General features: G+C 56.2%; 1 protein-coding gene across 1 annotated transcript in view; it reads left to right on the top strand.

The window, feature by feature from the left end:
- The window catches only part of MGAT5B (mannosyl (alpha-1,6-)-glycoprotein beta-1,6-N-acetyl-glucosaminyltransferase, isozyme B), a gene marked incomplete at its 3' end in the record, with an annotated part of 59,132 nt that overhangs the window by 45,483 nt on the left and 695 nt on the right, over positions 1-12,954 (top strand). Inside the window, exons 9-10 of the mRNA XM_008065258.1 lie at positions 7,610-7,741; positions 9,198-9,331. Coding sequence (XP_008063449.1) covers positions 7,610-7,741; positions 9,198-9,331 — 266 coding nt within the window. The remainder of the gene's footprint in view (positions 1-7,609; positions 7,742-9,197; positions 9,332-12,954) is intronic.

The following is a 12,954-nucleotide window of genomic DNA, read 5'->3' as shown; positions in this document are numbered from 1 at the left end:
TCAGTGGCCAAATGAATGCTTTCAAATTCACAGTTTATTGGGAAGCTTTCACACACTGCCAGTCAGGCAAATATATTCAACCCACGCACACAGGCGAGGGTCTCGGGAGATCAGTGTGCTGACTGACCGCAGGCAGGTCTGGATTTCCGCTGAAATCAGTTTCCTTGTTGTTTTCATGGTCACCTGCAGGAGTGTCCACCGTCATGATCCCAGCCGCCTTTTGGCTTTGCTTCCTTGCCGGGTCTCAGAAGTGCCTGGTCACAGCCGGTATCATCTTGTCCCCTCGGTCCATTATACATTTGTTTATCACTTAGAGAGGCGGTCTGCTGTTGCACTGTAGGCTGAATCACTTGTCGTAAGTGACTCCATTTTGAGACATTTAGGACCACAGGACATTATTGTATATTACCTACTGCCCCTCGAATCATAAAGCAGTTTTGGTAAGGGATGCATTTTCCTGGGAGCCAGGCTGCCCTTTCCTTGGACCCTCTGGAGTGGAGCCAGGAGCCCTCACCCTCCAAATGCAGGGACTGCGTCTTAGCTTTCGGCCCAAATCTCCCACCGGGCTTGCTCTAACCGGGAGTCTTATCTCAAGGCCACTGCACAGGTTGGTTCTCAAGAAAAGTTTGTGAAACAGGATGGTCGAGAGCCCCTGGTACATGAGAATCATCTGAGAAACTAAAACAAAAAACAAAAACAAAACTCCCGAAGCCCAGGTCCCACCCCTGAGCAAACAGAGAGGCCCTGGGCGGCCGGGCACCAGCATCCCCCCACATCCAAAGCATGGATGAGAAAGGCTTGATTCGTGCTCGGCATTCACAGGCATCTGTTATATAAATCGGGGCCTGTCTGCGAGGAAGAAGGCCCGGAACAGCCAGAGGGCCGAGTTCCCATGTGGTTCCCATTTCTCTTCCGGCTTCAGCACTGCAGCCAGAGGAATGAGTCTGCGCTTTCCTCCAGCTCTCCTGGGAGCCACGGCCCTATTCTTAGCCCTGAGTTTGCTTACTAGAAAAGAACACCAGGGAAGAAGTGTCCGCTTTGGACCACAGTCTACCCGGTGTGGGGAATATTCTGCTTTTCTCAGTTTCCCTTTTAAAACCTCCCCACTCCCACCTCTCGGCCCTCCCTGCCCACTCACGCTTCATGGTGGCTTTGGCTAAGGAGTGTCTGGAGGGTGCCATCTGTCCCCTGACTGCCCTGAGCTCTGAGCCATTGACTCCGAGGGGGACCCGGACCCTCGAGGGCACCGGGGCTGTCCTGGGTTTGTCCGAGGGCACCCACCTTTTCAGGAGACGAGAGCTGAGGCTGGGGCCCACATGATGGCTGCTTTCTATCGGGCGCAGGAAGGCCAGCCCACCTGGGCAAGAAGAAAACGCCAGAGAAGGGCATCATTCCTTCCTCGGTAGTGATCCCGACCCCTGTTCCTAAAGCAGCTCATTAGATACTCAGTTAAACCTCTAGGCTTCTTCTTTCTGCCTCCCTGGTGCTCTAGGGCCGAGACAGTGGCCTGCTCTGCTAATGGGTTGTGGCGGGGTGATGTGTCCAGAGGGATGTCAGGCCCCTGGGGAGACAGAAAGTCCTGGCCACTGGGTCCTGGCCACGTGTTAACCTAATGAGAGGCACCAGGTGGAATCGCAGATCCTGGCTGTGCTTCAGCACCTGGTGGCAAAGAGCTCTGAGCACTGGGTGAGGATTCTTTTTAATTAGGTCCTTCCCACACACAAAAACAGGGAGAGACGGAATAGTTTGTTCCAGAATTTGAGCACTACCTGGAGAGATTATTTCTAGCCACAGACCAAAGGCACAGAGAGAAATAAAACCAGAGAATTTTTAGCTTAGAAGGGACCGTGGAGATTCGTCTGAGCACATGTCACACATGTGGAGGCGGACGCCAGCGCGAACCAGCGTCTTGTGCAAGGCTCCATGGCAGATTCGTGCAGGAGCGCCTGCCGGGGTATATTTTTCATTGCCCTAGAATTCAGCACTTTGATTCCTAGCTGAGGGTTTTTTTTTCTCTATTGAGTGTAGATTTTTTTTCCTCCTCCCTCATCCTTCTACCCATTCTATTCTTTGATCTTTTAGCAAAGAGTAACTGAGTTAATCCTTCCCAGGATATTTGCTGAGCCCCTATGTTGTCTGTGGGAAGCAGGGAGTCCCAGACAGGTGGGGGGGGAGTTGGAGAAGATAGGTCTCAGCGCCTCTGGGAGGCAGAGGGCTGGGCATGGGAGTCAGGAGTGTGGATGAGTTGCCCTTTTTAAAAAACTGTGATAAGATGCACATGACAGAATTTGCCATTTTAACCAAGTGAGCAATTCAGTGGCAAAGTATATTCACATTGTCGAGCACCCATCACCGCCGTCTTCCTGCAGAACTGAAACTCTGTATCTGTTAAGCAATAACTCCCTATCCCTCTCTCTCCCAAGGGTGGCTTTTCTGGGGGGATAAATTTGGGCCCAGCAGAGACTAGAGCCTGGTAACCTGCAGAAATGCTTCTTTCCCCTGGGTCACCCCACCCCTTTCATCTTAGGATTTAGACGCCCCCCCATCCACATGACCTGGGGACATTTAGAAATGTTTTCTCCTTCCCTTCACTGGGTGTTGGTTGTGGGCAGAGGGAGGTGTACTGGGCGGCGTGTGTTTCAAGTATCCTGAGATCCTCCCTCCCTCCTCTAAGTAGTCTCCTTGACCCCGCCCTGTGCTAAGAGTCCAAGAGAAAGGAGACCTTGGCATTGGATACACAGAAATGTCTGGGCGGGAGCTTTTGAGGAGTCAGCAGGAGAGGTGGAATTACACTGTCGAGCCTCCTTGGGCACCTTCTGTTGAAGGCTGTCGGGAGATGGTGTTTTCTTATTTATTTATTTTTTTTGAGGTGGAGTCTCACTCTATTGCCTAGGCTGGAGTGCAGTGGCCGCTCCCGGCCACCGCAGCCTCGACCTGCTGGGCTCCGGCGATCCTTCCGCCTCAGCCTTCCAAGTAGCTGGAATTACAGGCATGCGCTACCACGCCCAGCTGATTTTTTGATTTATTGTAGAGATGAGGTCTCGCTGCCCAGGTGGGTCTCGAACCCGCGGGCTCAGGCAATCCACTCACCTCGGCCTCCCAAAGTGCTGGGATTACAGGCTGAGCCACCGAGCCCGGCTGAGACAGCGTTTTCAATTCATGTGGCTGCCGCTTCTACCAACCACTTAGCGTAAAATTGCCTGTAAAAGTAAACTTAAATTACAAGTGATAAAACTCCAGCACCCCCTCCCTGCAGCTGACCCTCTCCGCTCTCCATGGGACAAGCTCAGATTCCTTCTGACAAGAGCAGCAAGGCGGTTGCAGGATCTCCAGTGACGTCCTTCCCTTCAACTGAAAATCTGTTTTCCAGGGCTGGGGCCGGTGGGCTGCTCATTAGCCCTCCTGGGAAAAGGATGCTGCTGTCTTGGCCAGTCTGTCTGCCTTCTCTCCCTGCTGCCCCAGTGGCCCTTTGGGCCATGTGTAGAGCCACTGGTGCCCAGGTCTAGCCCGGCAGGCCAGTGACAGGGGTGGGGGGGGGCTTGATGGCCCACAATGACACCTCCATCCTTGGGCTTCTCTTGCTTATCCGTGTTCCCTCTCCAGATGGGTGTCTCTTGGCTAAATGTTAAACATTTACACCAATCCTTCCATTCAACTGATCCACTGCTTCATGTATTTCTTCATGAGCACAACAGATGTTTTTGGGCCAGGACCTGAGATTTTAAAGATGACCTGATCTTGCCCTTGAGGGGCCCCAGTTGGGAGGAGGTGACTCCCTTGTAATCATAAGGTGTGTCCCAGGTGTGGAGGGAGCTTAGAGGAGGGGTGTCCCAGGTGAGGCTTCCTGGAGGAGGAGTCGTTGTTTGAGCTAAGGATCCGGAGATGAGGACAGTCTTCTAGGCCCAAGGGACAGTTTGCATCGAGGCAGGGAGCTGCCCCGTGGGAATCTTGGTAGGATGCCTTGGAAGTTTTTGCTGCACCTGGCCTCGCGTGTGACAGGTGCAAGAAGCGTCCAGTCTCATTTTAGTAGAACGTTGGTCGCAGCTGCTGTCTTACTGGGGAGTCCTTCTCCCCCATCTGTCAGCATTCTTCCCATTCTGGTTTGGTCAAGACCTTGACTTCACACCAGGCCAGAGCTTGCATGTAGGAAGCCACTGTTTAGGAAGTTGGCCCCCTAGCCCCCAGGCTCCGGATCGAGGGTACTTCATGGGGTCAGATCTGGCTGCCCAAGTGGGCCCTGCACAGGGGTGGGGCTCAGCCATAAATGCCCCCCTGCCCACTACCCTGCTCCCTCCATGAAGACACCTAGGGGCACAGGGGGCTTCAACTGGCCCTCTAGAAGGGCTTAGGTGAGAAAGATTCCTGGAAGTTCTGGTCCAGAGGCAGTAGGGGATGTCAGAAAGGGCTGGAACCCCGGAAATGTGACCAAACTTCCATTGTAGAAAGACTTCGGTCCTAGCTCCAGTCCTTCCTGCTTGTGTGATCCTGGGTAAGTGACTAACCCTCTCTGTTTCCTAATCTGTAAAGATGGGAACAGGATGAGAATGGGTCTGATCTTGTAGGGTATTTGCCAAGGTGAAAGGAGTTGATGAATTAATAAGTTGAAAGCACGTAAAATGTTAGCCACGAAGATGATAAGGATGATGGTATGAGCTTGGAACAGCAGCATGGAGGTCTCCCAGGAGAGGACTGCACCTTGCTCTGACCCATCTGTCCTCTCAGTGGCCTTAGCGTCTGGGACTAAGGTCAGGGGTGCGGTCAGTGATGGGGCAACAAAAGGAAGCCCCCAGGACAGGGGCAACACGTCTGGAAATCAACCAGAAACATGCAGGAAAGGCAGCCATGTTCCTGGTCAGGTAGCAGCTCCTAGAAACGCCTACGGTTTATATTTTCAGGATTAGCCTAATTTTCCCAGACCCAGATTCCCTGTGGAAAGAACAGCCTCCTCCTTCTTCGTTCCTGCAAGGAAGTGATGGAAAAACCATCTTTTTATGCTTTTGTTTGTGACTGTCCGTTGGGTGGGGGGGTGAGAAAGAGCGATGAGGACTGTCTTTCCCTGGGACTCCCGGAGCCCCAGACAAAAACAATACTTCTTTTGGGGGCATCAGTGTGACTGGAGGAGACTAGGGGTATGAGAGCCCATGCTTCCAATTAATCCACGGGGATGTCTTGCAGAGTCTGTGCAACACTTGGAAGTGCCGCCAGATATTTCACGAAGGCTGCATGTTGTGGGAGCCGCTTCCCCAGATGGCTCCAGACCCCGGGGGGCTCCCGTGCTCACTCTCCGCGGTTTTCTGGGTGTTTCAGCAGAAAACCTGAGGGCCAGAAGCCCTGCCTCAGAGAGGGCTGTGGCGGGCTGGTTGGGGCATGGGGAGGTTGGAGGGCCGGGCGGGGCCCACGGCCATCCTGAAGTTTATGGGCAAGAAAAGAGGAAGAAGTGGTGACCAGGGACTTGTTCGCCGTCCCTGCTTCATGCTTAGCAGCAAAGTTTCTGGCTCAGTGCGGGGGCTGGTGCAGGGGCGGCTCAGCGAAGTGTGGAGCTCACTGGATTCACTGCAGGGAAAGCCTCCCCGCTCCGGCCGCCCTTCTCTGCAAGACCCCACGGCTCCATCCCTGTCATCCACAGCTTCCCCGACCCCTCTCCATCACAACCTGTTGTCAGGTGGCCGCGGACATCATCGAAGAGGTGCCACTTTGGATGGTGTGCCCAGGGGATGGTGTCCTGAGGGGACAGCGTGACAGGACAGTGTCCTGAGGGGATGGTGGGATGGGATGGAGTGCTGAGGGGAGGATTCTTGAGGGGGTGGACTTTCGAGGGGATGGTGTGCCAGAGGACAGTGTGCCCGGGGACGGTGTGCCAGGGGACAGTGTACGGCCCCCTCCCCAAGCTTCTGAGCATGCGCAGAGAGCTTGAGCCTTGCAGGCCAGTACTTTTCCACCTGGCTTGAATGAGCCTGAGACGTCACCCACGGAGACGACCAATCGTGGCCCTTTGCCATTAGTGAGCTGGTGACCTTGTCCAGGCTTGTCACCTCCCTGGCCTGGGTCGGATCATAGCGTGAATCCCTGCAGGGGCTCACTGGAAGCTCTGGTGCCCGAACCCCAGACCCCGGGAAGGTGAGGACGACGGCCTGGCTGCTTCCCTGCTTGAGTGGGAAGCAAACGACAGGCGCATCCTGTCCCATCAGGTGGCACCTTCTGCTACAAGAGCTATTGAGGAAGGCAGGGCACATGGCTTTCTCGGGCTAAGGGCTCCCTGCTTGCCTCTGCCTGGTCCGCAACTGCCCAGCCCCTCAAGTGCCTCCTCCCGGCCCAGCACCGACGGATCAAATCCCCGCACCAGCACTCCCGGCGCACACACCCTTCACACAGCGCATGTTCCTGGGGCTGCAGCTGCATCCACGTGTCTCCTGATGGGTCACAGGGCCTGGTACCCAACACACGCTCAAGACACATCTGCTAGACAGATCGAGCATGAGGCCCCGGTAGGGAGAGGATGTCTGGGGAAGGAAGTGTTTGACCAGTTCTGCCTCCGTTCTGAGCCCCTGGGGTTCCTCCTTGAGCGGAATGGGGGAGGGAAACGTGGGGGACCCTCTCTGCCATGGGCAGCCTCCTCCCCTCCTGGCTCAGGGACTGAGTAAGACTCATGGAGTGAGTGACAGAACGCCTCGTTGTCCCTTGCAGGCGGGAAACTGAGGCTATGGAGTTGGGGGTTAAGAGGGGCTCCTGGTGGGAGGTGCCAGTTCTTGTGGATGCTGGGGGGCAGGAGGACCTGGGGGTAAAGAACTTTGGGTTGGCAGCGGTGGTTGTCAGGACAGGGGACTTGAGTCCTTCTCCAGGGAGGTGGTCTGGGCAGATATGGCAGTTCTAGGGAGGCCACGAGGCTGTGGCCGCATCCTTCAGGCCCTGATGAGATGAGATGACCATCCAGTCAGACGGGTGCCAGAGAGCAAGGGGCACCACCCTCACGCCAGCTGAGCTGCATCTTGCAGGCCACCCGAGGCAGTCCTGTCCCAGATGAAACCTGCCTGTTGACAACTCAGCAGGCAAGGGCCGGCAGGCCTTCCCAGTTCGGGGGACTCTGAGCCTGTGCGGTGGCCGGAGCGGGGAGTGGGTCCCCAGAAGCCTCCTGCAGGAACCTGCTGCCTGGCCAGCCTTAGGGTGCCAGGACCCCTATCAGTAGACCCAATCACCTGCTTCTGGGGTGGGAGGTGGAGGGCACTTAAGCTCCAGACAGACACTGGAACTGCACTGGGCACGGCAGATGACATTTATGGCATTTGTGAAAGTTAGAGAAAGGTTCCCTCTCTGGTAGACACAGCCCTGCAGGAGTGTGTTGGTGACCATCGCTAAGGTGCCCCTTCCTCCCAGCAGGCGGCCCAGGCCAGGTGCGTGGTTTGGCAAAGCCAGCCAGCCTGGATCTCAGTCCTCTTTGCGCCTCGTTGGACTCCCTAGTGCAGCGGAAAATCTACACAACTGTACAGGGCTGTCCTGCCACTTCCTTTCTTTCTCTGTACTTTTGCATTTCATCCTGGGCTGTGAGGTCAGGGGTGGCTGTCTGGGCAAGTAGCTTTCTCAGGTTCCGGACTCTAAAGGGCTCTTCTCTCAGTAACTTAGGGGTGCCGCCAGGCCGGGGCAGCTGCCCACTCACCACGCCCCTGCCCTTCGACCTCATCTACACCGACTACCACGGCCTGCAGCAGATGAAGCAGCACATGGGACTGTCCTTCAAGAAATACCGGTGAGAGGGCGGCGGGAGGGGGTGACGCGGCCGGCGGCCGTCCGAGCCTGCGTGCCTAGGTGGAAAACCCCTCCTCATGCCCTGGCCCACATCCTGGCTGCCAGCTGGGCCCCGGGTGGGAGAAGACATTGTCCTGTGTCCTCTTGGCCGCCCTTGCCTTTCCCGCCACCTCCCACTCAGTCGAGCTCTGCCCCTGGCTAACTTGAATGATAATTAACAAACCACCCAGAGCGCTCCATTGCCCCTGCGCTGCATGGAGGCTGGGGGTGGGGTCAGAGGTAGCCTAGATGTGGAGGGCAGAGGAACTGTGGGAAGCCGGGAGGACTAGAGGGCATGGGACAGCAGCCGTGACCTCTGCGCGGAGACCCGGGATGGGGGGGGGAGTGGCTCAGCGCCCCCCTCCCTGCCCTCACCCCACCCCAGCCCCTCTGGGTCTGGAGGAGGGCCAAGACCATCACTCCCTGTGTCTCTGCAGCCAGCGGGACGTGGGGTTTAATTTAGCACAGAGAGCCCTGCTATTTATTACGGGTGCTCCCGTCCCGTTGACGCTCCCGTGTGATTTTATTAGGGAGAGAAGTGACAGGCAGTGTTATTGCTTTTATTATTAATGCGTGTCGGCTGTGCACTCTTTGCTCGCTCCTGCCACCCAGCCCCCTCTCTGGGGGAATAGTGCCGACCTCAGCACTCTGTGCAAGATTCTGGGTCGCCAGGAAGGACGGCGGGGTGAGGGAGCTTCTGTGGGGGCTGCGAAGTCTTAGCTCTCGTTGATGTGATCCCTCCGCAGGAGAGGTGGGCAGAGGGAGTCCTGGAGCTGTGGCCCATTGAGAGTGGCCCTGTGGCTGGCTGATCTTACAGGGATAAGGCCCCTCGCGGCTTTGAACTTGAGGCCTCCAACCCTGGAGGCGGCAGAGGGAGAAGGGCTGAGTGGGACAGAGCCCCTGTCCAGCCGGAAGGTGTCCCCTGCAGAGACCAGGCTGGCAGAGAAGGCTTAGAGGCATGGCCCTCCCAAAGGTGGGTGTGGGCGGTGGCTGGGACCCCGCCGTGAGCATCCCGGCCCCATCCCAGGTGTGTCAGGCTCCTGAGCAGAGGGGCTGTGGTCTCCCTACCCAGGAAGGTGCAAATCATACAGGTGACCTCAGAGATGGGGAGGAGGGACCCACTGCCCCCCTCTGGGTGGCTGAAATGGCTGCAATTTCTGAGCACTAACCACAGCCCACAGGCCGGGAGCTTCCATACACCTTGAGACAGTCGGGCAGTTGTTATTCCCGCTTGACAGATGGGGAAGCCGAGGCAGAAGGGTGATGGCGCTTGCCTGTGGTCACACAGCTGAGTGGTATCTGACCACCACTCTCACCCAGCTGAGGGCCGGTTTACAGCACTCGCGACTGGGGCAACCCCAGCCCAGGGACACCCCAGGAGGCTGCTGACCCCAGTTTCTGGTCCCTGGTGGGGGCAGGTGCCGAATCCGGGTCATCGACACCTTCGGGACGGAGCCTGCGTACAACCACGAGGAATACGCCACGCTGCACGGCTACCGGACCAACTGGGGCTACTGGAACCTCAACCCCAAGCAGTTCATGACCATGTTTCGTGAGTGCCCGCAGGGCGTGGCGGGGACGGGGCGGGGGGCTCGTGGTTCTCAGAGGGGGCAAGGAGGAACAGGGCTCGGTTTCCCTGCTCTCTCCTTCCCCAGCCCCTGGGGGAAGTAGGGCCCTCCACGCATCGGCCTTCTCCCTTTCAGCAAGGTGTGAACCCGAAGGGAAACCGCAGCGTGGTGCCCGGGGAGCAGGGAGCTCGGAGGGAGTGTCCTGGGCAGGGTGGCCGGCCTGATCCCAGAGGACGCATGGCCTTTGCCCACTGGAGAGTGGCTGAGCACACAGTTCCAGAGCACAGGAGATTCAGCGACTTTCCAGAAAGCGAGGTCTGCCAGGGAACGGCAGCGGGAGCGGGTGTGCAGAGGGGATGGAAGTGATGCAGAAAGAACCAGAAGTTTCTGGAAGTGCAAGGGCAGGGTTAGGCGCCAATGCTGGGGATAACGGGAGGTGAGGCCGTGAGAGCCCTTGGTGGCCACCCAGGGACAGGGGACTTCAGGCCAGGAGTGAGCTTCAGCTGCTTTGAACGAGACTCTGAAGCATACGCACACGCTGCCCGCCCTCTTACACGCAGCGTGCGGAAAACTGTCTCGCCTCTTCTCGACGACTCAGGGTGGGTTCTCTCCCTGGCGCAGGTGCCGTCCTCTTGGGCGGCAGAGGTGTGCGGAGCTGCACCCCTTCTCCCGTCTGCTTCATGCGGCTCTGGCCCTCCTTGTCGGGAGGCTCCCGGCTGTCACTTTTAATTGTGGTCAGCGCGCCTTCCTCCTGCAGCGTCTCGCGTGCGGTTCTTTGGAGGCTCCGGGCCAGAAAGCCAGATAAGCACCCTTGTTAGGATTGTATCTAAATTAAGAGCAAAATAGGTTCTGAGCAGCGTCCGGAGGGACTCGGCGTGCGAGTGAAGTCTATGATCCGAATTTAGCCTGTGGAATGTGTGGCGTCTCTTTTGGGCGCTTCGAGTCTTTGTTCTCTGAGTTCTGGGCTGCATTTGGGGCAGATGTGGTTTTTGAATACATAAGTCATGCCTTAATTGGTTCCCAGAAGGCTGGGAAGATCTCAGGAGCCCATGCAGTCCAGATGAGAGAACTGAGGCCCAGAGAGGTAGGGTAGCCCACCCGTGGTCACACAGCAAGGTGTGGACCGGAATCCTTCTGCAGGGTTCCTTCTCAAGTTTTCATGAGACTTGTCACTGTCCTCCCTGGAGGAGAGCGATGGAACAGGGTTGGGAGCAGGAAACGGTGGTGCTCCAGGCTGTGGAAGAGGAAGAATCTGAGTGGAGAACCTTGGGTCATTTGCTCGCTTAGCAGGGGAACAGTCTGATGCAAAGCCGGGAAGAGCCATGTTGAAGGGAAGTAGAGTATTTTACTCAGTTTACTGAGGTTCCTCAGTTTACACTTGAGATCCACTGCAGGTACTTGAGCTAGAGAATGTGTCATGAAGAACAATTTTTATCGAGGCATATTATCCTGGCAGACTGTAGAGGCCAAAGGGGCAACGATGGAGGGGAGGGAAGCAGAAGGTGGCTTAAGAGGCTTCTGCAGTAACCTACACAGAGAAAATGAGGACTTGGCCCTGGGTGGAGCCCACTGGATGTGGAGTTCCAAGACCTGGCAAACTCCTACTCATCCTTCAATGCCCCAGGTCAAATGTCTCCTCTTTCTACCATCATGTTCACTAATTCCCTCAACACCTATTTCTATATTGCCTCTTCACCTCTATTTTTATAATTTGAAACCTAATTCTGTAAAAGCATGTATTAAAGTGTACTAGAGTTATTGCTTATAAGTTTTTTTTCCCCTGATAGATTATGAAGCACACAAAAAGGAACCACTAACAGATTTATCTTACTCTCTCCAGAGCCAACCTAGGTCCTCTGAGAATGTTAATTGATTGAATAAATCAAAGAAAGAGGGGACAGAAAGGAAGTTTTTGATGACACTTGGCATCCAGGAAGGAATTTTCGAGCGATCCGTTTCCATCAAGCTGGCTGATGTCCCCAGTGAGCAAGCTGGGAGGCTGGCAGCCTCTCCTGGCCGTACCCTCGCTCCGCCTCCCAGGAGCTCTTTTCTTAATGCTCCCAGTTAATTTAATTGGTTGCAATACTCCCCTGTCCCCCTCCCACTGGCTTAGCTAATTGTGTTCCAAATCTGTCCTTTCTGATGGAATTGGTGGCATGCAGGGCAGGGGAATGAAGACTTCCTCAGATGCCGAGAGAAGGGGAGGCCGTCAAGCAGGGAGAGAGGCCTGGGGCCAGGTGGAGGGCCCAAGGAGAGAGAGGGAGGGAGGATGGATGCCCAGCAGGGTCTGCCCTGCTCTCCTGCGGCCTCTCCCCTGCTTGGGCAGGGCCTCCTGAGACAGGAGAGCAGTTCTCACTCCCGCCATCCTCAGAAAGAACTCCAGGGGCTGGTCGATGTAATCCCAGCACTCTGGGAGGCTGAGGCAAGAGGATTGCTTGAGCCCAGAAGTTTGAGACCAACCTGGGTAACACAGTGAGACCTCGTCTCTACAAAAAATAAAAATGAGCCGGGCGTGGTGGCACATGCCTATAGTCTCAGCTACTCTGGAGGCTGCGGTGGGAGGATCCCTTGAGCCCAGGAGGTCCAGGCTGCGGTGAGCCAGGGCACTTCAGCCTAGGCGACAGAGTCAGACCCTGCCTCAAAACAAAACAGATTTGCACACCCGAGAATCTGTGAGCTTTCAGGGTGCCTCAGCAAGAAACCGTCAGCTCTCCTAAGATGCACCGGAAATTGATGACAACTTTTTGTGGGCCTTGAGAGGGGGATAGAAATACTCTATTCAATCTGCACACATTTGATTAAAACGTGCCTCTCGATGGGAGATGTTGACAGGCGGGAATTGTGCAATCCAGTGTTGAGAACCGAGGCATTCCGGGGGTTGGGGATCTGCCTCCAGCCTCCTCACCCACAGCCTCTTCCACGAAGGAAGGCGGGTTGGTTCTCCTGGTGCTCCATGAGCGCCGTATCCAAGATCCTAGGGCACAGGAGGGAGGTCTGGCGTGTTGCGCACACTCATTGCTCCCATAGCATTCTCCCTCCCTCTCAGCAGATGAGCCGTCCAAGCCCGTGGCAGAGTTGGGGCACAAGATAAACCATCTCTCCCGGGCCTGGTGTGCTGGGTTCTGGGGGCATGTGAGGAAGTCTCAGAGCAATCTGCACTTTAACAGAGATGGGACCACAAAGGGAGGTGCACAGACCCCAGGGAGGGCTTCCCAGAGGAGGTGAGGGTGGACGAACGGGGCCTCGAAGGCCGAATAGGATTTTGTCAGCCAAGAAAAGGGAGGAGGCAGAGGGAACAAACAGGGGCAAAATCTCGGAGATAGGAAAGGGAAGGTGTCTCGTCCGCACATTAATTCAACCAGCCCAGGCTCCGTTTTAGGGGCTTGGGACCCACTAGCAAACAAAACAGAGCCCCGCTCGTGGGGCTTATAGTCTGACGGCTATAAATGAACGGGCAAATATATAATGTAATGTGTGCTGTGATGAAAAGTAAAGCAGGTAAGAGTCCAGCCAGCGACCGGGGTCAGGACCGCTGAGCACAGACCTGCATGGAGGGAGGCGCTGGGGCCAGCCGGGATCCTGGTGGGGCTGGAGGGGAGGGGGGCAG

Source organism: Carlito syrichta, unplaced genomic scaffold (genome assembly GCF_000164805.1).
Source record: "Carlito syrichta isolate Samal-C Ts95f unplaced genomic scaffold, Tarsius_syrichta-2.0.1 Scaffold103330, whole genome shotgun sequence".
Classification (NCBI taxonomy): Eukaryota; Metazoa; Chordata; class Mammalia; order Primates; family Tarsiidae; genus Carlito; species Carlito syrichta.
This window is presented reverse-complemented; position numbering and strand designations above follow the sequence as displayed.